The sequence below is a fragment of the Astatotilapia calliptera genome, chromosome 17 (assembly GCF_900246225.1).
Source record: "Astatotilapia calliptera chromosome 17, fAstCal1.2, whole genome shotgun sequence".
In the NCBI taxonomy this organism is placed as follows: Eukaryota; Metazoa; Chordata; class Actinopteri; order Cichliformes; family Cichlidae; genus Astatotilapia; species Astatotilapia calliptera.
Window position 1 is genome coordinate 2,661,804 of NC_039318.1, and position 24,391 is coordinate 2,686,194.

The 24,391-nt window shown below is 40.2% G+C and overlaps 2 protein-coding genes across 6 annotated transcripts in view; one reads left to right on the forward strand and one right to left on the reverse strand.

Moving 5' to 3' along the window:
• LOC113009462 (serine/threonine-protein kinase pim-2-like) overlaps positions 1 to 24,391 on the forward strand; it is a 512,014-nt gene that overhangs the window by 295,937 nt on the left and 191,686 nt on the right. The window lies entirely within an intron of this gene.
• Positions 1 to 24,391, reverse strand: part of osbpl8 (oxysterol binding protein-like 8) — a 99,265-nt gene that overhangs the window by 45,603 nt on the left and 29,271 nt on the right. For 3 of the 5 annotated variants that reach the window (XM_026147746.1, XM_026147747.1, XM_026147751.1), the window contains exon 2: positions 20,193 to 20,290. In XM_026147746.1, the coding sequence (XP_026003531.1) occupies positions 20,193 to 20,237 (45 nt within the window). In that variant the 5' untranslated portion in view covers positions 20,238 to 20,290. Of the gene's footprint in view, positions 1 to 10,512; positions 11,182 to 20,192; positions 20,291 to 24,391 lie in introns of those variants that run through there. The other 2 variants (XM_026147748.1, XM_026147752.1) reach the window with 2 other exon arrangements.

Consider the following 24,391-nt stretch of genomic DNA (forward strand, 5'->3'; position numbering starts at 1 on the left):
CAACATAAACTTACATTAATGTAAAAAAATATATAATAAAACAATGCATACTATCCAGCTATTTACAGGAGCTCCAGTAAGAGCTCTCTGATGAGCAAACCAAGCAATGTCTGCTGCACCTCCACTGCAGTGACTCTACTCACAGGCCTGAGGAGGAACGTACTGCATATCCACTGACAACAAGATCTGCAATGAGCCTGTGCTGGTGTATTAATGTATGCATTAACATGTGCATCATAAGATGTCTAAAATCCTTCACTAAAGTAGATGGATCTTAAAAGCATGGACATAGATATGTGTACATTTTACTGTCAGTGATATTTCCCATCATTAGAGAGAATAAAAGTTTCGAACCCATCAGCCTTATATTGCAAGAGAAAAATCATCATCATAATATTTTCATGCGGGTAGTGTTTCAGTTTCCACTGACAGGTTAATCAAAACAGATCTCAGATGAGTTGAGCAATCACAATTTTGTGTGCACGATCGCAGACGCACATGTAATACTGTAAGAATCTGAAGAGTTCTCACAGTCTGAAAATAAAGAAAACATTGGCAGCTATTGCTGCAACAGCTTACTGTGTTTGATTAAGGCAGATGCAAATAAAAAGGTAAACTCCCTGTGACAGCTCACCTAGTTTGATCCCACTGTGGTCTGTTCAGACCTGCAGGCTCAAACACAATAGATGTGCAAGTCAAGCCTGTACTTCAACCTCAGCCGCCGACATAACTGGATGACACCAGACAACCTTGTTTGAATTAATGAAGGAAACAAAGACGGGGGCAACGTTCAAGGTGTCCAGCTCCCTTTTAGAGGGGGTGAAAAGCAAGGTGACATTTTACTGTCTGACTCTTTTCAACTCGTTTTCATTTCAAAGCCAGCAGCTTGCTGTGCCGATGACATGACAAACAAGGACACTGCAGCAGATGCTGTGAGAGAAAACTGAAATACATTTTAACCACAGACACAGAGCAAAGCATCTGGGCTTTTTACACTTAGCAAGAAACGATTTTGAGATTATTAGTCTTTAATAAATTAAATCAACTTTCAGATAACAGTAACAGTATGTGGTTAAAGTCTGTATAGCCAAATATCCAACATTTAAGGCCTTGCGTCTGGGGAAGAGGCACAAACTTAGAGACAACCCTAATTTTGTCCATTTCCACATTTATTCAGAACAAACCCAACTCCTACATAAACGGAGGCAGTGCATTAAGAACACTCAGGCTTATCTACACAACGCTGGGAAACAAATGCTCATCCATATTCATACAGCTATAAAAGGTGATGATGTAACTACCTAAACAGATTCCACCCAATCAGAACGCACCAAACCTTCCAAACCTAGACAGGAAACATGGCCCCAAACCCCGTCTCTGCCTGTGAAAGGATGGAGTGCTAATTCAGGATAAAATGCCATGGCATATTACATAATGTTAAAACATGACTCGCAGCAAGTTCTGACCCAGTTTCTTTTTAGCAGCAAGGAGAAAAAAATACCAACAGTTTTTTCCCCTATATCTGAAAGGCACCTTTAGTTACTAGAATCAAAATACAGCCTAAAACTCTTCTATATAATCTATATAATGAAAAAAATCCACAGCCTGTATGTTAGACGCCACAAAGGTGTTTGTCACTGAAGAAAGACACAATTACAGAGGCTAAAAATCTCAATAGGGAGCGACAGAGACAGAGCTGCAGGTTTCCAGGTGCTAGACTGCTGCTGGATGGCTGAGTCATCACTGGCAGCTATTTTTAAAGCTCCACATAGCCACTGTTACTGTATGAAACTTTGTTTATTTTGTATAAAAGCTGATATTTTGAAATGTCACATGCACAACTCATGTCTGTCGATGTGTAGCCTTTATATTGCATTTATGTAATATATATTTATATTGCAAGTGTAACGTGTGGCTCTAAAATCTCTTATGTTCCACTGTGTTGTGATATAGTTGTGATATGAGGCCATGGCAGGGTATTTACATAAACTTGTCCCGTTCATACTATACTTAACAATTCCTCTTTATACAAATATGCTGGTTTAGCTCAATAACACAATCCAGAATTCTATTCCTCTTGATTCAGCTAATATGTTATCAGACAGAGGCTTAGAATTAAACAGCACAGCACTGATTTATAATTGTATCAGCAGGAATAATATTGTTACGATTTTAAAAGTACTGGAGATTACTAAAACTAAAACATCTCTGAGCGTTTCATAAATTCAATTGCACCATTAACATACATACACATTTTATTCAATTAAGAACGAGCTTAGCAATCGAAACTGTGAGTTTCTCCATTTGAATGTTATGCTTTTGTTTTTTCCAACAGCATTGTGCATGCTATTGCAGTGCACACACGCACACACTCCCACACAGATAGGATTTCTCTAACCCCGATAGCAGGACCGAGCAGAGACTGTCCTTCTAGCTCCTTTTTGCTGTCCACTGCTCTCCACTCACCAGCTGCCTCATATCCTCAAACCCAAACAGTAAAGCTGTGGGCTGTAAAAGCAAAACAACAAGCTGAAAGACATCAAAACAACTGATTACTAAATAATTACTAAGCACGCCAAACCTGAAGAGCTGCAAACAAAACTCATTATTTAATTTTCAGGAAAACCACTGCATGCTTAAGACATGAAGTGAAGAAAAACCTTTCATATTAGCCATCACAGCTAATATGGAACAGCAGCTGTTGTGACTCTGGCTTAATCACTACTGTTAGATTAGAAGCTTTGCCAGCTGTGTATCAAACTAATGGTCGCGTTCACACTTATACTACCCATAGTGTATATCAGCAAAGGAGTTTCGAAATGCATGTGCTAATGTGCTTTCAGCAATTCAAATAGTTTACTAACTGAAGAGTTCCTCATAAAAAACACCTCACCCTCTTTTCCCAGAACTGTGCTGTCTATAAAAACCCTCCCTCAGCCAATAAACTGCAAATAAAACTCATCATTTATTATCAGGAAAACCACTGTATGGTTATCACATTTCTTATTTGTAGACTCTGCAACTGAACAAAACTAAACAGTCTGGGAACCCAGTGGTTCTTAGTTCACTGGTTAGTTTCTTTAGCCAGTAAGAACCAAGTCTTAAAATGATTCGATTTTTATTCCAATGTAACAGCACTTTGTGTCACCTGTGGTTGTTTTAATGTGCTTTATAAGTAAAGATGGATGGATGCAGTATATCAGCAGAGCGAACAGTTCAAATTTTGTTGCAATGTGCCAGTCATCATAGATAAACTTTACCAATAAAATGCTAAGTCATCACCAGACAATAGGCAGTGGTTTCAAAATTTCTGCTCTCCACACAGACAGCATGCAAACCAGTTTTTACATAATGACATTAAGATATGCATTTTTAAAAGATTAACCTCATACAAGCTGGTTCGTGCCAAGTCCTATCCATCATAGACTGCTGTATGAAAGAATGTAAATTCAATTAAAACCTAATTCCTGACGTGATAAGCACTAACTGAAACCTCCTGACGTTCAAACACAGAGGACAGCAGGAACAGCACTGGAGCCATTTAGACTTCAGGTTCTGGGAAAGTAGAAAAACACTCCAACTGTATTTTGCTTAACAAATGACCAATTTGTTGATTAGCAAATTATATTTTTTTAATGAATTAATTAACTGCTCTAAAGTAAAACTCCCTGAAGGGAACAACCTAACAGGTTCAGGGGTTTTCTAGTAGACGTCCTGATGGACGGTAGAAAGAGTCCTGTTACATTAAACATCAAAGCAACACAGAAGCACTTATTCTAATAACAGGTTTGTTTTGTCTCATAAAATGATTTCAAAAGTGACTTTTTTTTCAGAATGCAAAGCCAATTTCACTGGATAGTTACAAAGTTAGAAAGTGCGTTCATTAGATCTGCTTACACTTAGTTTGCTCCTCGTTTACAATAAAGAGGTTTCTGGGCTGCCTCAAGTGATTGATGGAAGAAATATCTGCATAAAGAGGAGCAGTACAATAAAATGTTACATCATAACAGAGTACTTCACATCTCATTTGTGCAATACACTGTTTAATCATGTAAAATATTCTAAGCTGCAATCTAATGAAACTCAAATATCCCTTCTGCAGCAGTCTTAGTGTGAAACAACTGCAGGCAAGCACGCAGTCCTGTCAGAATATCTTCAAAGTCTGGCACATCCGTCAGAAAGTCCCTGGCTAAAGGCCGACTTCAGAGGTAGAGAGCTGCAGTATGGGATGGTGCTCATGGGTGCTGACCAAAGGGTGGCTTATTTACAACTGGAGTGGAACTACAGCAGGCATCACAAATGAAACGTCTAATGGTATGGGCTCACAGAGATCTGTATGCACTGGCCAAGATACTGCCAAAGTAAGGCAAGAGCCAAGCCCATAACCTGAATTTACAGGGTGAGCCAAGGTATTTATTTCAGTAAAGAGGGAGCAACCATCATGCAAGTCTGTTAAAAAGTGAATGGCAAATGTTTTATTGTTTCATCTGTGTCAATTCCACAGAATAACCAAAAGCAATCGGGCAGAATGAATGGTGACCGTGCAGAATTTCCTTCCTGGTCAATGATGTAATTGGAACATCGCTGCTAAAACTAGTCCGTTTTTGTTTACTGCACTTGATTTCCACATGCTCAAACACAGGTGTATAATCCTTCTGTTTAATGTTTTGGGAGAGCTGTAGGTGTTAGGCTTACATACTAGAAAGAAAGGTGTGGACAAAATGATGAACACTGCGTGCTGGGATACAGTACCAATGCAGTTTGAAACCTGTTTAAGTCGGTAGCTTTTCAACCCTGTGATAGGGAGCAGGTGTGGAGACCCACAGGGCTGCCTGACAGTGAGGCTGCTCCTGTTAATTACCCTGCTGAAACCAAGCCGTGTCATTATGCCGTCTTTAAGTACATCTCTGTGCCCTGGAAATTCTGATATAGCTCAGAATGAAATACATGCTCCTCTAATGCCTTGCCTGATGCTAATCATGTAGTGGAGCCAAGCTTTCAGACAGATGTAACAGAAGCTGCTTAGAATGGCTGTTGTTAAAGTCTGAAACTGTGGACTACAGCAGACGGTGTGTAAAAGAGACCCAAAAAACAAAACTGGGGATAAAAGTTCTTTGCATTTGGCACTTTGAGGAATGTAAATATTAAGCACAATACTGATATACAGTGGGGCAAAAAAGTATTTAGTCAGCCACCGATTGTGCAAGTTCCCCCACTTAAAATGATGACAGAGGTCAGTAATTTGCACCAGAGGTACACTTCAACTGTGAGAGACAGAATGTGAAAAAAAAATCCATGAATTCACATGGTAGGATTTGTAAAGAATTTATTCGTAAATTAGGGTGGAAAATAAGTATTTGGTCTCTCACAGACCTGTAACGTCTTCTGTAAGAAGCTTTTCTGTCCCCCACTCGTTACCTGTATGAATGGCACCTGTTTGAACTCATCATCTGTATAAAAGACACCTGTCCACAGCCTCAAACAGTCAGACTCCAAACTCCGCCATGGCCAAGACCAAAGAGCTTTCGAAGGACACCAGGAAAAGTATTGTAGACCTGCACCAGACTGGGAAGAGTGAATCTACAATAGGCAAGCAGCTTGGTGTGAAAAAATCAACTGTGGGAGCAATCATCAGAAAATGGAAGACATACAAGAACACTGATGATCTCCCTCGATCTGGGGCTCCACGCAAGATCTCATCCCGTGGGGTCAAAATGATCATGAGAACGGTGAGCAAAGATCCCAGAACCACACGGGGGGACCTGGTGAATGACCTGCAGAGAGCTGGGACCAAAGTAACAAAGGTCACCATCAGTAACACACTACAACGGCAGGGAATCAAATCCCGCAGTGCCAGACGTGTTCCGCTGCTGAAGCCAGTGCATGTCCAGGCCCGTCTGAAGTTTGCCAGAGAGCACATGGATGATACAGCAGAGGATTGGGAGAATGTCATGTGGTCAGATGAAACCAAAGTAGAACTTTTTGGTATAAACTCAACTCGTCGTGTTTGGAGGAAGAAGAATACTGAGTTGCATCCCAAGAACACCATACCTACTGTGAAGCATGGGGGTGGAAACATCATGCTATGGGGCTGTTTTTGTGCCAAGGGGACAGTACGACTGATCCGTGTTAAGGACAGAATGAATGGGGCCATGTATTGTGAGATTTTGAGCCAAAACCTCCTTCCATCAGTGAGAACTTTGAAGATGAAACGAGGCTGGGTCTTCCAACATGACAATGATCCAAAACACACCGCCCGGGCAACAAAGGAGTGGCTCCGTAAGAAGCATTTGAAAGTCCTGGAGTGGCCTAGCCAGTCTCCAGACCTCAACCCCATAGAAAATCTGTGGCGGGAGTTGAAAGTCCGTGTTGCTCGGCGACAGCCCCAAAACATCACTGCTCTCGAGAAGATCTGCATGGAGGAATGGGCCAAAATACCAGCTACTGTGTGTGCAAACCTGGTAAAGACCTATAGTAAACGTTTGACCTCTGTTATTGCCAACAAAGGTTATGTTACAAAGTATTGAGTTGTATTTTTGTTATTGACCAAATACTTATTTTCCACCCTGATTTACGAATAAATTCTTTACAAATCCTACCATGTGGATTCATGGATTTTTTTTTTCACATTCTGTCTCTCACAGTTGAAGTGTACCTCTGGTGCAAATTACTGACCTCTGTCATCATTTTAGGTGGGGGAACTTGCACAATCGGTGGCTGACTAAATACTTTTTTGCCCCACTGTAGATACAGTGAGGAACACTGGAACTCACGTTTTGATTTTCTATTGATGCTACTGAAAGTATTCAAATTAGCTACTAGCAGTTCCTCTTTACAATGGCTCCATGAATATAGAGAGAACCACTGCAGGAAGTTCAATTTTGAGACTTGAGTTATTCTGATTCTAAAAACATCATTAAGTCCATGTCTTAAGATGTGACTGTGTTATGATTCAGAATGAGTCTGACTTTTGACTCAGTCTTCCCCTCGCCTCAAAATCTTTCCGTCCACTTACAAGCTACAGTTACTGCCTCATATTATATGAACTCAGTGATGTAAAATAACAATTGTACGCCAAACAAATGCTTGGATCAGTGCAAACCTGACAGCTTTACGTAGTTTAAGTAGTGACAGTGTTGCAGAACGAGTCTCTTAAATGTTTGCCATTTTTAGTATTTTCTCAATATTCCATTTAAAACACTTAAATTGATACTTAGCAGGCAATGGCTTTAAATATTACTTGATAGACAGTAATTTCCAGATGGGCAGAAAACAACAACTGGCTGATCAACATAGCTTTAAGTGCTGCTTCACTCTAAATGTTGTTTATGATAAAGCAGAGTTTACAGTGTAGACTGCTGAATATATTCAGCACACCACTGGATTTTCAACATTTTTTTAGGGTCAAAATTCGATTTCCACACAAAATAGCATGCCTTGGAAGATGCTCAATTGCAATTAAATGTAAGCTTTAACTTCTACTCGAGATAAACTGAAGTAGTGTGTGACATGGAAATTGGAAGCAATGCAGGGTCAGACAGGAAATCCATACAGAGATAATTCTAAGCAGAAACACTGGAGCAAACAGGAAGAATCCCAGTGCGTTTCTGTTCATCATCCTGTCTCTCCATTCCTAACTCTAAGTATCAAGCCCAGAGCAGCAGGGAGGTGAAAGGGAGTTCTTATGATAGACCGACATAACCAGCACCAATTGATTAGTTAAGTCCTGTCATGGAACACCTAGTTCTTCACTACCTCAGCATCTTAAAAATCAGTTGTTCCAGACACAGGGTAAATTATTGAAGTTATTAAAAAAAACAGCACATCACAAACCTGAAGGAGGGTGAGGCGGACATAACTTCATAGGCCTGTTGAAAGTTGACTTAGGTAAACTGCATTTCTGAAATTGACCCAGTTCCCCTTCATCACAACAAACGTCCAGGACATTTCTACTAGCAACCACTAACACTACCTGCTTCTTTGTAAAATGAAAACGCCCCAGGACAAAAATGTAAATACAGTTTGGTAAAGCGCCTTACAATGTGAACAATGTAAATATCAATATTTATGTTACTGTATCAGGCACCATGGAGCCCAACTGGCATTAGCCATATAATACTAGAATTAGCAGCTCCACCAGTAGCGTCCTGTGTTTTTCACAGACGAGAGCAACATCATTCGGCATGACCAGTTTGGTGGTACGTCAGTGATTGTCTGGGGAAGCATATCCATGGAGGGACAGCAACCTGACTGCAGCTATCGGGATGAAATCTTGAACGCACTGTCACACAATACACTGGGCAGTGTGTTCTGAGTTACTCCTGGACAATGCCTGACCTCATGTGGCTAGAGTTCCTGGCAGTTCCTGGAGAATGATGGAATTGATACTACTGACTGGCCCCCATTAATGCCTGACCTAAATCCAACAGAACACCGGGACGTTATGTTTCAGTCCATCTGATGCTGCAAGGCTGCACCTCAGACTAGGGCTGTTCGATATAACGATATATATCGGATGACGATATAAAAACATCTATCGTTTCATTTTACGCTATCGTTTGTTTCGTGGTGTCGCAAAATAAACTGTTTACGGCGATATTTTTTCATGGTTCTGATGGACACTGTAGTGGCTATATTAATTTCTTAAAGTTCTCTTTCTCTTATATTTAATATAACCACACTACAGATGGACAAGCGCCTGTTTTTATGCATTGTCGTTAGCAACAACGACGGTAAAACCATCGCGTGTCCGCTTGTTTATTTTCCACATAAACCTTTCACAATAAAGCTCAAGATCCTGTTGAGACTTTTCAAAATAAACTGAATCATGTGAAAGAGCAGATTATTTACGGATGAGAAGTAAAAAAGAGCCGCCAGGTGCTAAAAAAATAAACCTTAGACTCAAACGTTAGAACAGGCTTTCCCCCGCAGCACGCCGTGTAATAAATACTCACAAAGAAAACGGCGTCGTTACAACTTATGTCTAAAAATGTATCGTTTCATGCATCGGCTAAAACACTCGACTCCAGCTACACGACGTCCAGCTGGAAACACCACGCAAGTCGAGCTGCCTGAGATTCACAGATTTTACAGAAAATGTAACATTGTTGTGATTTATATCGTTATCGGACGATAGATGTCTTATATCGGGATATGAGATTTTGGTCAAATCGCACAGCCCTACCTCAGACTGTTCAGGAGTTCAGCCCTGGTCCAGATCTGGAAGGAGATCCCACCAGACACCATCCATCGACTCATTAGGAGCATCCCCAAATTTTGTCAGGCATGCATACAAGCACGTGGGAGCCATACAAACTAGTGAGTACTATTTGTTGTTGTGGCCCACTGAATTTTCATTCCCATCAAACGATGTGGCATCCTTTAGTTCCTCAAACATTACACTGTCCCATTGAGAATGGGGGGGAAAAAATCAGCGTTTTCCAAGAGTTTCTTTAATTTTTTTGATCAGTGTATTTATCTGATAACGCTAGAATTTGAGTGATTTTGGAATTGGAAAGTCACTTAAGACCTCTGTGTAATACTCGCTAAATGCGCGTTCACAATTCATTCTTTATCCTGTTTCTTTATTCTAAGATCTGGCTCCAGACGCCAGCAGCTGTTCAGAATGAACAAGCTCAGGGCTTGGCCAGTACTGTCAATCTGATTACACTCACTCCAGTCCTAGCTGCCTGCAGCCCTTGGATAGCTCCAAGACTCCCGCAGGGTTTCTTTTGCAGGAGGGGAATATAATTAAACAGAAACACAATCATTCCTGGAAAACACTGCTGTTACATAACTCTAGTGCACCAATACATAATTGGGTAATTTGCCTTTAAATGAGACACACACATGGTCAGACAATTAAGAATCTGGTCTGCCGTTTCTGCTGTTAATTGATCTGACTTAAAGAAAAAAATGCTTCATTGTGATCTCATTGTAGGCCTCATTAGGGTTTTAATTGGACTTGAGAGGGTTGCATTAAGGAGCTATTATGCTGTTATAATGTAGTTGTATTCCTGCCTGTGGCTTGCTTGCAAGCAACTAGAGTCAGCCCCCCTCCCATCATTAGGCTTGAGTGGATCCATGCTTCAGCTGCAGCAGCCTTCCTTATTCTTACACTTGAGAAGAAATCTGTGAAGACACATACTGAGCCATCTAACTCTTCATTACAGCTCCAACAGAAGCAATACAATCTGAGTTGGCTGTACCCACAGCCCTTGAGCAAAGCACGCAGTGAGAGTTGGCCTTCATTCAGTGACAACACACTAAGTAAACAAACAGAGTGGAAACAACAAGGCAGGCTCTGTGTTTTTGTGTGAAACCTTATCACAAACAGTTACATGTAGAGCTTCAAATTACTTACTCTTACTGCAGCAGTAGTTCAAAGAAACAAAGCATCTTCTAGATCAAAGCTCTTCTAAAGCGACACTGTGATCAACTGTAACTGCAACCAACCCAGCAGACACACATGCAGTGTTAAGGTTCACTTACAGAAACAAAGGAAATGCGTACCATGTGTCAGTCAGCAGAGGGATGTGAGCTTGTCGCTGCTACCACGTCTTGATCGGACTAAACCTGGTACAACAAGCCACTGAGCACAGCCCGTCTCTGTCTCCCACACACACACACACACAAACCAAACACTAAAGGGAGGAGACAAGGCAGCACCGAGAACAAGCATGCAAGAGAATTTAAGCCTCTCTATGATGAACGCCGTTTCCTCTCTTGGCCAGTCCTTTTCTTCCTCTTCTCATCACTCACAGCCTTCAGTAAAATTCTTATTGTCCCACTCAAGCATTACATCGCAGGCATTTATTTACTGTGTCATGAGTGCTTTTATCTATCCTCAAAAGCACTCATGACTGTCTCTCTTGATATCTCACCTTCCATCTTCACAAAAAAACATGAAACAATGTTTTTACTCTCTGTTTTACAACAACGCAAACATGTTTTTCAGCCCAACATCATCTGACTGACACGCAAAGCAGCAAAGCACCCGCACAACTGCAAAAACAAGGAAGTAGGCTGTCTTCTGTTTATAAAGGACTGAACTGGTAGCCACAATTAAAACGTAGTGCGCTGAAGCAGTTATTGCAGAAAGGCATGCATCCCCTCGAGCGTGGCTACTGTAACCACACGGCTCTTCTGCACCAATAAACCAAAGTGCCGATTTCCGAAGCCATCGTGGAAAATAACCCCAAAGGAGGACGCACACGCGCACGCATGCACGCACGCACGCACGCGCACACTCCAGTTTCAGTCTGATTGCTGTGGCATCTTCAGTAAGCGCAAATAATCTGCAAAACAAGACTCAGCCAAACAGCTTCCACGCCAGTCTCATCAGCAAACGCATTTAGACTTGTCCAGTGTCTCATGAGGTCTGCAGCGTTTACTTTATAAATACTTCGACATCTTTGCAAGTAGCCTAGAAGAAGGTTTCAAAGGTTGAGCGATGGGGGAGGGGGGGGGGGGCAAGTACAGTCAGCAGTAGCTGCTGAACAGAGCCTGTTGTGGTTCTCATCTAATCTGTTGCTAGCTAGCATGTAAACCTTACTGGTGACAGGACAATATAACATGGGAGAAAACAAACTTAATGTGGGTGGAAACTTAGATGTGCCAACAGTTTTTCCCCACCCTCTTCTCTTTGGCAAGTCACAGTGCTCACAGGCACATTTTTATTTACAGTTATTTACAGATATACCAATGTATCTGTTACATATAATATAATACATACAGTGGGGCAAAAAAGTATTTAGTCAGCCACCGATTGTGCAAGTTCCCCCACTTAAAATGATGACAGAGGTCAGTAATTTGCACCAGAGGTACACTTCAACTGTGAGAGACAGAATGTGAAAAAAAATCCATGAATCCACATGGTAGGATTTGTAAATAATTTATTCGTAAATCAGGGTGGAAAATAAGTATTTGGTCACCTCAAACAAGGAAAATCTCTGGCTCTCACAGACCTGTAACGTCTTCTGTAAGAAGCTTTTCTGTCCCCCACTCGTTACCTGTATGAATGGCACCTGTTTGAACTCATCATCTGTATAAAAGACACCTGTCCACAGCCTCAAACAGTCAGACTCCAAACTCCGCCATGGCCAAGACCAAAGAGCTTTCGAAGAGACACCAGGAAAACGTATTGTAGACCTGCACCAGACTGGGAAAGGAGTGAATCTACAATAAGGCAAGCAGCTTGGGGTGTGAAAAAATCAACTGTGGGAGCAATCATCAGAAAATGGAGACATACAGACCACTAAACCCCTCGATCTGGGCTCCACGCAAGATCCACTGTGGGAGCAATGCACATGAGAAAATGGAAGGTCACATAGTCAAACCACTGATGATCTCTCCTCGATCTGAGGGCTCCAAAGTAGAACGGGCTCCACACAGATCACACCGGCCCGGGCAACAAAGGAGTGGCTCCGTAAGAAGCATTTGAAAGTCCTGGAGTTGGCCTAGCCAGTCTCCAGACCTCAACCCCATAGAAAATCTGTGGCGGGAGTTGAAAGTCCATGTTGCCTCGGCGACAGCCCCAAAACATCACTGCTCTCGAGAAGATCTGCATGGAGGAATGGCCAAAATACCAGCTACTGTGTGTGCAAACCTGGTAAAGACCTATAGTAAACTTTTGACCTCTGTTATTGCAACAAAGGTTATGTTACAAAGTATTGAGTTGTATTTTTGTTATTGACCAAATACTTATTTTCCACCCTGATTTACGAATAAATTCTTTACAAATCCTACCATGTGGATTCATGGATTTTTTTTTCACATTCTGTCTCTCACAGTTGAAGTGTACCTCTGGTGCAAATTACTGACCTCTGTCATCATTTTAGGTGGGGGAACTTGCACAATCGGTGGCTGACTAAATACTTTTTTGCCCCACTGTATAATATGCTGAATAAACCTAATTTCTGTTTACTTAAATATATTAAAAATAACATAAAATTGAATTACTTTTGATTATCTTGAATTTATTATTAATTATTTACAAATTAAGTTAACAGGACTTCAGAGTACTTGTGTTACAACCCCAGGTACTACTACTTTACAGTCATCAGTACAGTCCACTCCCCCCTCTAAAAACGTTTATAACTTTCTATTTTAACAGTTCAAACACCAAATATATCTTAAACGATCATCCTAATGAAAATAATTATCAAACATTTTAGCTCTATGAAAATTTAAAAAAAATAAAAAAAAATAAAAAATCAGCAAATAGGCGAATTATCCGAGTTATGTTCCACAGAAAAATCCAGGAATAGGTGAATTCACGAATACTGAACCGCAAATCGATGGAGGTCGCTGTACAATTAAAGAAAAAAGAAAAAAGATGGCTTCTTCCTTTTTCTGTACTCTCTGTACCTCTACAAACTTAATGCATGGATGCTACATACACATGTTAACACAGTGTGCAGAGCATCATTCTTGTGCTTTTAGAATAAAAGACAGCGTTGCTTACTAGTGTTAAGATAGTATCAATAACTACCAGCCTGTCAGGACCCAACTCTCAAAGACTGGTTGGATCGGTGGTTGAAATTCTCCCCATTCCTCCACATACCTCTCTGAGGGAAGATAAGTGAGTCTGTGTCTAAGCATTTCTGAATTAACACCAGCCCAATACGGTGATTGGTCACCTACGTGGAACTGAAAAGCAACCAAGGACTGAACTTTTTCTTCACATTTGATACAGCACTATTTAGGGCACATTCTATGTGAAAGACCAGATGCCACACTGTGAATGTCTTCCAGGAGAGAGAGACGTGCAACTTATTAACCCAAAGATGTGAGGAACTGAAAAAGACAAAATTAGAGTAAGAATACATCTGCTCCGGAATCTGGAAATAACCTTTCAAAGAAAAGTGGTGCACATGAATAAAAAAAAATTAAAAAAAAGCTCTGTCATAACAGAGGTAGCTGATTGTATATGTTGGGAGTCTTAAGGAGGCAGTCAGCATGTAGCCTGCTGGGAGAGATGACTGTGATTCATAAGTCAGGGTTCAAAGTTATTTTCAGCTTCACAAAAAACGCCTGTTTCTCTCACTTTGCAGTTCAAATAGTGGAAGCAACCAGAGTCTTACGCAAAGAGCATGAACAAAGTCAACCAGCTCTATCGAACACACTCAGACACGTAAAACTCATTTGCTGCACTGGCCATTAAAATTAGACCAAAAAGTTCATCTGCAGACAGCGTTTTCTCAAAGAAGAAACAAAGCACTCTTTATACTAGAGACACGAGCTGCACTGTTAACCCATTAATATCATTTAAGAAATCTGGTTTTACAGGGTTTTTTTACTCTTTTTTTTTCTTAAGAAATGTTCAGAGATCGTTTTTAAAAGAAGCAGAGCTTTCTAATGACAATTTTAAAAACTTTTTTTAAAAACTCACACACATTAGTTTTATGGGTAAAGACACGATTGTTATCGGTTTGAATGTAAATCAGGTTTCCCCATTGGTGATGACTCTATATGTGGCACTTGTAGAAATCAAACATTTCAATGTTTCTCTTAGCGAAACTTCTTTATGGAGCCTTTAATGTAAATAGTAGTGACAATTCAAATATTAAATGTTTGGGTTTTTCCCACAGTGAAACTGTGAAGTTAGCTTTACTGTTTCAGTCTACTCCTTAACATGAAATGCAAGCAAGCCTGTAATTATTACTTGTTTTTGTTTTCTTTTGTTGTTTTTGTTTTTTTGTTGTTGTTTTTTTTGGGGGGGGGGGGGGGGGGGGATTTTCTGTAACCTGTCAGAACACTACATTACTTCATGCTAACAAAGCTACTTCTTACCTGACAGTTTGCATCAAAAATAGAAAACGTTTGAACAGGATTAAGGAGTAATAGTAGCTCCAAAACTACATGCAGTCTGTGGTATATGTTCAGCGGTGTTATCAAAATTCAGATCTTAGACAAACACAGACACAAACCACTCGCTAAAGAACTCAGGAAATGACTATATAGGAAATAACAGCCCTCAGTACAACTTACTACTTACTGCTAAACTCTGCTGAAAAGCTCTGTTTGTCAGCAAACTGCGTAAGAAGGCCTGACATAGTGAAAAATACTCAACTCAGTATAAAAACAGACTGGTTAATGCTTCACATAAAACTATGCGAAAAAAATGTCTTCAAACACCGATATGACACACGAGAAACTGAAAAAAAGGGTATAATTGTTAGAGTGAATTGTTAAATGTTGTCATTTTATGCTTGCCAACTCTGATGAAAGGAATTCCACTGTCCTTCCCCCCAGATTCTCGAGGTTCTGGGTGGGGGGGGCTGTAATGTTTTATTGCAGATGCATCCTATCTGGAAGATCTGCTTCTTGTGATGTTGCTCCTGCTTTTATGACCCTTTGGTCAGCAGGAGGTAACACACACACATTCTCACATAACACACACACACACATTCGTACAGAAGTTCACACATATACATACAATGCCTCGTCTTAGAACCATGCGGCCGTTGCTTTGCTGTGATGTGTTTTGTGTGAACTGTCTCTCAATAAAAGGCAGTGAGAGAAGGCCGCCGTCGGGGTCATTTTCGTGGTGGACACAGACGAGGCCTCCCTTGCGCAAGTAATCGATCGATCGACTGTCTTGTTTTCTTCATGATGAATAAGTCACTAGCATTAGCGGGGCTTGTGGAAACACAGACCCAAAAATAATGTATTCATTTAACTCTAATGAACTCTGTGAATCTACTGCTAACAAATTTTAAGCCCAAGCATTGATTCAGCATCTAGAATACTCAATAGGGAGATATTTTTTCTTTGCATGGGTCGTCTACCAATGGGAAGGTCGGCAGATCGATCAACGGCCCTTATACGATTTGCCCTGATGCATCCATTGGAGTGTGAGTGTGTGTGAATGTTAGATAAAAGTGCTTATGTATATATATAAATATATATGCACGTTGAGTGCTCAGAATTGAGCAGAAGGCTGCTATACCAGTAGCAGACCACTTATTTATAAGTAACCTTCAGTTCCTCTGATTGTTTTTCCACTTCACTTGTTCTTTGTCTGTTGAAAACAAAGGCTATAATTTGCACTTCAGTGGTCATAACAACAACGATCTGTAAAAGTGCCATGTATCATATGTGACACTACACAGGACTCCGAGGACAGCTGCCACTCTTCTAGCATCATAACTACAGCTCATGAGCAGACAATCAAGTTCAGGAAGTCGATACTCCAACAGTGGTGTTCACCTGTTTGTCAGTGTGCACACCAGCAAAGAGGAAGGGAAGCTTTATCAGTTTAGAAATCAGCTACAGCTGCCACATCATCTTTTCAAAGTTACTGTTTTTTTCTAGCTTTCAGTTTCAGTTTCTGAGGTCAACGCTGTGAAAGATGAGCTTGCTTTTCCTGTTTACTTTAACCAGTTTGTTTTAGTGGTGACAATGTGTTTAATCAGCCCACGCTGTCACCTCTGCTCTGTCAACACCACCCTCATCTACACAGTGATGCTTACAAAGTAAGGCGGCCTCAGTTCCTCACTCCCCAAGAGGAGCCTGAAGCCAATTTTCACCTCTGGTTCCTTGAAGCCTCCTGTTGCTTCTTCCTCCTGTGACATTATGTGGCATTTTGGATTTCGGTACAAAGAGTCTCTATAAGCTCTGCTAGTTGAAATCTTTTCATCAGAGCCGCTCTGTTTATTTTGCCGATACCTGGGGCAAAATAAATATTCCTGACTATTAGTCTGAACAGTGTTCTGAACGAAGCATAATCTGACTTTGAACTTGCATTTGAAGTCAGGGCTGTGGTGGGCAACTTTCACAGCTGAAAGTTTAAACAACTGAAGGTGCTGTTTACATAGGTGCTCATTCCCTTAACTTACCAAAAGGCTTTTTTTTTTTTTCGACTGGTAGGAAATTTAATCAGTCAAAAGCTTCAGGATAACCTAGAACTGGAAATCTGAACGTATACATACATATAGAAACAGCTGGAAAGTGTTTCCATTGTGCAGCTAGTATCGGTACACTAATGTTCACTAATTGCAGTCAGTTACTATCTGTTCATGATAAGAGACGCATACTTGCTGGTGCAACATAATGTGCCACACAGTATATGTGACAGCGCTAGTGCTATGTTAACCAAGTTCTCCCCTGAACACCCTGCTCCCTCAAAAGTAGATCAAAGTGGTTCAGCGACTGTGCAGGGCTTCCTGACATGCATGAGAAGAGTTCACTAAGGGCTTACAACATCTGCAGATTTTTATTATCAAAGTAAGAAACAGGGTGGAAGCAATTTTGACTGCAGTTATATCCATACATATTCACGTTGATACAGGCAATTTACTATTTATGTAGAGAAGAGGAGCAGACACTTTTGTAACTGCGCTGTAAAGGGTTAATGTTACTCTCTCCCCGTGTAAACCACTGATGGTGACTGAAAAGATGAGTCCAGGGGGTACACTGCCCCTTACCCAGTGTCAGTTAAAGAGAGTCTCCAAAATTTAATTGTTCATAATTCAAACATCTTTGCTTATTACCTTACAAAATGGTGAGATGGTTTTTTCTTTAAACATTCATGTTGGAGTTGGCCTAAACTTCTAAATTGTGCATTCTCATTGGCAACTAAGAGGCTCAGTTGTGGGGGAGGATTGGGGAGTGGTGCCATGCAAAAGGCCATGAAATAAATGAGATTTTTCTCATTCATTTCAAATACCTTAGCTGATGATCTCTGAGCCACAGACTCTCTTCTTCTACCTCTGAGCTACCTCAAACCCATTGTTCAACTGCATAATGGTTGTTGTGCCTTTTCACTGCTGCCTATTATGACCAGCAGGTCACCAGTGCTTTCATTTCAGTATGTACAATGTAAATGACAGCAGACTGGATGATGGTGGATGTTTGAAACAGGAGGGGGTGGGCTGCCATAAACATTCCTGAAGTGTCTCCTGACTGTGAGGATGTCAGAGTTAAGGGAGAAGCGGCAGACACCCGGCATGCTTCCCAGAGCCTTTCATCTGGGGTTGGGAGGCACCCTTTTCAGGCAACAGCGGGATGAGCCTGCAGCAAAGTACATCCCACAGTTTAAGTCTCACACCATTCTGGCACTGTAGTCACTTATAATGTGTGATGAAGTGATAACACGCAGCCCCAGAAGCTCAACAAAGCAAGTTTATGCCTAAATCCCAGAGTAGTACAGATTCATTAAATTAAATTCACTTTTTAAAGAACAGCAGTTCAAAGCCAATATTAAAACATGGCTTTCAAACTAATTTATGCATCAGCAGTTTTATTATGCAGTCCCTAAAACAGGCTGTGAGAAATTAGCTTGGGCTACTAACAGCGACTGAAGGTTATCAGAGCTCACTCCCACTCTTTGCAAGAATCAGAGAAGTAAGGCAGGGCTTTTAGCTCCGCTCCCATTCAGTGGCATTGTGTTTCACTGTATGTGGAGGCCTGTGGGAGAGATAGCCTCCACTCTTGTCACCCCAGTTATCTGCAATCATAATTGCCCTCCTACTGGCTGCAAAAATGGCTGCTCAGGATTATGACTAAGGTGAAATGAAAGGGCAGAATGAGAACAGAGGATAGAAGGGGTGTTTTATGAGAGGGGGGGGGGGGGGGGGGCGCTAGCTACCTGACACTATTATGGAGATACAATTTTCATTGATTTTTACTGTCTCTATCAACAATGATCTTATCCTAATACACCAAACAAAAATATGTTTATGCATATGACACAAATGTATATGCATATATTTCTTCAGGCTGTGACTGGATTTCACCCTGCTTTCAAAATAGTTACTAGGAAGTTACTAGATTACCGGACTGTGATGATCTAACATCTGTCCGTTAACTAAAGCTGCAGTTTTAAAAGGCCCAGCAAGTAGCATGATAATGTTTCAAGGCACACATGCATTAATATACACACAACATATCGTGGACGATGATGTGTTCTGAGCGCTTCATGACTGTATCCTCAGATGACAGCACGTTTGATCTTCAACATCTGCACCCAGCACACCACCTGTAGGCTCTGTTTTTTTTATAATGAAAGCATGTCAGCACTCCATGCCTTGTCACCCTTGCCATATTTGAGTCCAATCATCAAGAACAAATGGACTGGGGTTCCCCTTTGACACGATTGTATATGAATTGAGTTTCACACTGCAATAACAGAGTGTGGCTGTCACAGCTTCCCACAGTACAAAAGAACTTGCCTCATCTTAAACATTTCAGAAACTATTGGAACTGGATTCAATTTCATGCAGCTCACCATAAATAACACAATTACTGTGTAACATATAAAATATAATAGAATTACTGCTTAGTGCGCAACATCTTTGGGGGAAAAATATCTAAAAAAAACAGCTGTTTGCCAACCAAACAGCTTAAATCCTTTGGCACTTGACAAGCAAACACAGTGCTGGCTTTCATGTGCTTTGAACCACACACATTTTACAAAGAACTTAAACTTAACGTCTCCCTGGATGCATTTATACTTTAACATCTAATGTTTAGATGAACCTGATGATGTGTGGCTCGTAGTACTTTTCTAATGTCCTAAAAGCTCTCCTCCAAAGAACATCTAACTTGAAGTTTATATGTTACACGCTGCCACTGCTTTCCAGCTTTTTATTTTATTAACTACATTTCTGAATGTAGACCTGCTGTGTGCTCTGTTAGGAGTAGAACAAATGAAACTATAGACATAAACATCTTTTCTTCTCAACTTTAAAGCTGGATTTTTACTTTGCTACTTTCAACAAGGAACGCCCAACAGGAAGTTGCAACAGCTTTACATTGCAGCACACAACAAAGAACAAGAACTGCAGATGACCGTACCCTTTTCCTTTTCAGTAGCTGAAATCATGATTTCTGTTTGTTGAGGACATTTTAATGACTCATATCTGTGTGACCTTTAATCAAGTGTCAGTTTTGTTGAGCCTGAAAAGTCTGTGGCAGGCTGGTAATATTAGCACCTTACGCTAAGTGTAAATTGTACTTTCTGTCACATAGGCCAAGAAAACAGTGAAGCTTAAAGTTAAGGTCACTTGCCAGATTTGTAATCTTGGGTGTGTCAGTTGCTTGCCACAATGTCTGAAAATATAGCACTTTTACATACTTTATTGTCCTTATTTATATTTTCGGATAATAAATCACATTAGAAATTTCGCTTAAAATGTTAAAAACACATGCCTACCCAGAAAAGTACCCACTTATGCATTATGACTTACCAAAGTTTTCTCAGGTTCCTGCTGGGACTCAGAGGAGGACTCCATGGTTGTGTCAAACCAGAGTTAGGCCTGTCAGTGCTGCTCTGAAGACTGCATATCTGTGAAGAAGAAGATGAGATCAGAGACAGGAGGACTTTACAGCAAGTGTACTAATGTGGACATGTGACTAAAATTCATTTGGGAGTTTAAAAAAAAAACGGACTATTTTGAAAGCAGTTATTTCTTTCCTTCATTTGCATGTTTCTCAAAGTGTCCTTTCACCTTATGTGGGAAGTCTAGTTTCAAGATTGGACTTATTTTCCGCATTATGCCTACTCATTTTTTTACAAGTGAGAAAAACCTGGTTGTGATGGCCATATAGAAGCAGAACAAAGGCTCTCTCTTATTTTTGCCATTGTATTCTAATGAATCAGAAACCTCCTCACCATCCACCATTGCCCTTTCCACCCAAACAAGGGTGCTATATCTCCAGGCCTTCAATAAACAGCCCGTTTCCAACGCACGTGGGGGAGGATGGAGGATTAGCTTTTCTTTCAGTTCCCTTCCCCAGAGAGCCCTGAAAAATTCATCCTTTCAATACGTCTTTTTCTGTCTGCCTTGAGCTTGTTTTCCCTATAGAAGTGTTGGAGTGTGGCATTGTTTTTAATCTTAATCTATCGAGGGGAAGGTTGTGCTGGTTACCACTTAGCTGCTCCACTGGACCAGATGGGGATTTACTCAAGGGTACATCAGTAGAGTAAGTGTTGTAATGTACTCTTTGGATTTACAGAAACTTGCTACTGCTTATATATTTGTCAAGGAGTGGGGCAAAATATTGATTTGGCAAAATATTGTGAAATGTTACAAATAACAGTGGCACATGATTTGAATAGATTTGCTGGAACGTATGAGTGTTTCTAAATTTCTAGACCACGTCTCTACATCAACCCTTCTTATGAAATTAATGAGGATGTGAATAGAAGTTAGCTAACTTGCACAGACATTATTTACGTAAAAAAAACTGATATCAAACTGTGTGAATAATGTATGATTCTGTTGTTTATTTGTAGGGTTATTTATTCTTGTTCATTCCACAATTAGTGTACTGCATCGTGCATGATTGACTTGCTTTGTATTGCACATTGCAGAATAGTAGTATCATGACAACATTGTTATCATTGATTTCTATGACACCCAATCCTGATATTTAAAGTGGTGGGAGTGGGTTAAAGTGTTTGTGTGGGTGGTTTTATTTTTTTTTATATTTTTTTAGCATTTAACTCATTTAGAGGTAAAAAGTATCAACAATAAGTATCTATACTTATCCACCCAAAATAAATATGCGATTGATGAGGTCAACAACTGCTGTAGCAGTGAAATATTTTTCAGAAATTGTTGTAGTAGATCACATGACTAGATGCAACACTGACATTTTTAATGACATTAATAAAACAAATGTAATTAATATGGACTTGTCTAACTAACTCTTATCTGCAATTCATCCCTAAATGGAAAACCTTGATATCGGTTTGCTTTCCACTTTGTCACTGTATCCATGCAAAATATTTAAAAACAATAATAATAAAGTCTTGCTCCATTGTATTCAGCTGTGATGCTACTGTTCGTTAAATCCTGAACATCAGTTCCTGAACAAGCGAGACCATCTGGTTAATTACACCACGCTTTTGGGGAGATGATTTTTTTTCTTTTTTTTAAAATATCAGTCACTTACACCGATTGCCGTTTTATGTTGATATGTTAATGTTATGAATCTGTTGGCCCCACCTGAAAGAACACCTGAACACACTATGGCCAGTGGGACACACGTTTTTCTGAAGCATAGCCCTCTTTATAGGCTGATGGTCATTTTAGAAATGATTCCTTCGTTAATAAGAACTGATAGAGTTTTCACAAAGTTTGCTTCATTATCTGTTTACTTTTTGGCATATTTCAGACCAGAATACAGAACAAAATGACTGAGTTTGTATCAGAGGTTAGTGAGGGTGGTCTCTGCCTATGCAGCAACCTATGGAAAGATGCCAAAACTATTTTAATGATTATCAAACCACATTTTATTGATATATACTGAGGTATCAGTATATAGGGAAGAGGTCATCAAAATATAGGGGGAAAAGACTCAAATATATTTTATTCATAAAATTTCCCCCCAAAATGACATATGACAGAATTTTTAATTAAATCTCCATATGTGGACATCTGCAGTCAAATCCATTTTGTACAGGATGTACTGCAGATTTTTAGCAGCAGCACATGAAACGTCATCGCACACACCCGCTATTCAGAATGTCCCAGGACAGACAGCACCAACCATCTCTTACAATTCTGGGTTTTATATTGTTCCAATAGCCAGTGGGTGACAACATCCATAGTTACAACCAGTTATACAGTCTGTGAGTGCTTTATTTATTTATTTATTGAGAAAACTGTCTGATCACATTCTTAACTGGATATATAAAGGTTAAAGATTACAATTTGATGTGTCCCTGCCTGAGAACAGTAATCAGACCATTCATCAAGAACAATCAAAGCTCAAAAGTGTGGAACAAATGCCTTCTGAGGACATAAAAGGACAGTTTCAAGCCCAATGTTAGTGAGCCAGATTAGTGAGAAACAGAATTGTGTGTAGGAAATGTTCAGGAAATCCCAAAGGCTTTCAAAAGGTGGTGCACTGCTTCATTACAGGTAATATCATAAGCATAGAATACAATTTTATTTGACCCAATTAACCACTTCCCCACATAAGCCAGCAGTTTTAGATAAATAATCACAGACTAAAAAAAGTGCTTTTTCCTACTAACATTTTGGCAAAGTCAAGTGAGCGGCTGCCAATTTTAAACCACGTTTCCTTATGAAGGTGCCAAGAGGAGAGATGAAAAAAGTACCAGGAAGGAAGGAGTCAAGGAAACGCAAATAGTACCCAATATCAGACCGAGGACAAGAAAACAGCCAGAGTACAACACGGTCATTAAATCCCACCACCAGTCGTTCAACCAATGAGACGCTCCAATGCTTCGACAGCCTCAGTTCCAGCCAGCACACACACTTCATGTGGCCTCAATTCTCAAGGACCCATCAAGCTGAGACAGATGCTTTCCACTCGTTGTCAAAGTCAGCTTTAGAAATCAGCACATGACTCAGCTGGGAGCAGCAGCTGAGGTAGGAAGAATTATTAGAAATATCAGAATGTTCTATAGCAGTGTGTAGGAGGGTTTTTTCTCTATTGTGATGATTGCTAACACTTACTGCTATTACATAGTCTGAAGCAGTAACAGGAATGGTGACAGAATTTCCCTCTGGGGTACATAAAATGTCAAATACAGTTGGCATTTTGACACTGACTTACATTTTCAGTTGATACATTCTCAATTCAACATACGCCTAGCCCATCTTGGGATTATTAAATAAACAATAGCTTTTTATTTGCCCTAGATTTGTTTATGTTGGGCCACGTAATACATCATTATACTAACTACTTTTTGTTTTGTTTTTTTATATGGTGAGTTTGCTGGAATAAGGAAGCCATATTGTTAAATATGAGCAAGTCCCTGTACCTAGAGTAACCTGGTGAAAGTGGACAACGGGAGACTTTGCACTGTGGCACTCAGTGCATGGCTACTCATGGCTATGTAAAAGCTGGCACTATAAAGAATCCCCATCCAATTTCAACTTTGCATTAGTATTCTTTCTGCTAACAATACTTGTTAACAGTATTACTTACTGCCTGATAATTATTATTATCTTCAGTTAACAGCATGTCAAATTGCAGATTTATTAGAGTCAATTAGTAAAACAGAAGGCACGCCAATGACAGGAACTTAATCTTCTGCTTCTATTTTCTGGACTTCGTCATATCGTTTGCTGGCACTTGTTTCAGTTGGACCACAGCAGTCTGTGAGCAAGGAGCTATGCATCATTGCCAAAGATAGAGGGCAAACACAGAGGGAATCCTAAAATTGTGGCTTGGCAGCGGGCCCCAAAACAAAGCCAGAAATACAAGCAGGGTTGGGCTTTTTTTCCCCACAGACCCCCCAAAAATGATAGTGTTGCATATTTTCAAACACTACAGAGGCTAACTGTTGGTTTTACAAGGTACTTCCAATATGATGAGGTTCTTAAAGAAAATCACTAGGATGAAATACCACTGATGTCCTTCATAGTTGGATGTGTCCCTCATACAGTTGATATGACGGTACAGTCAT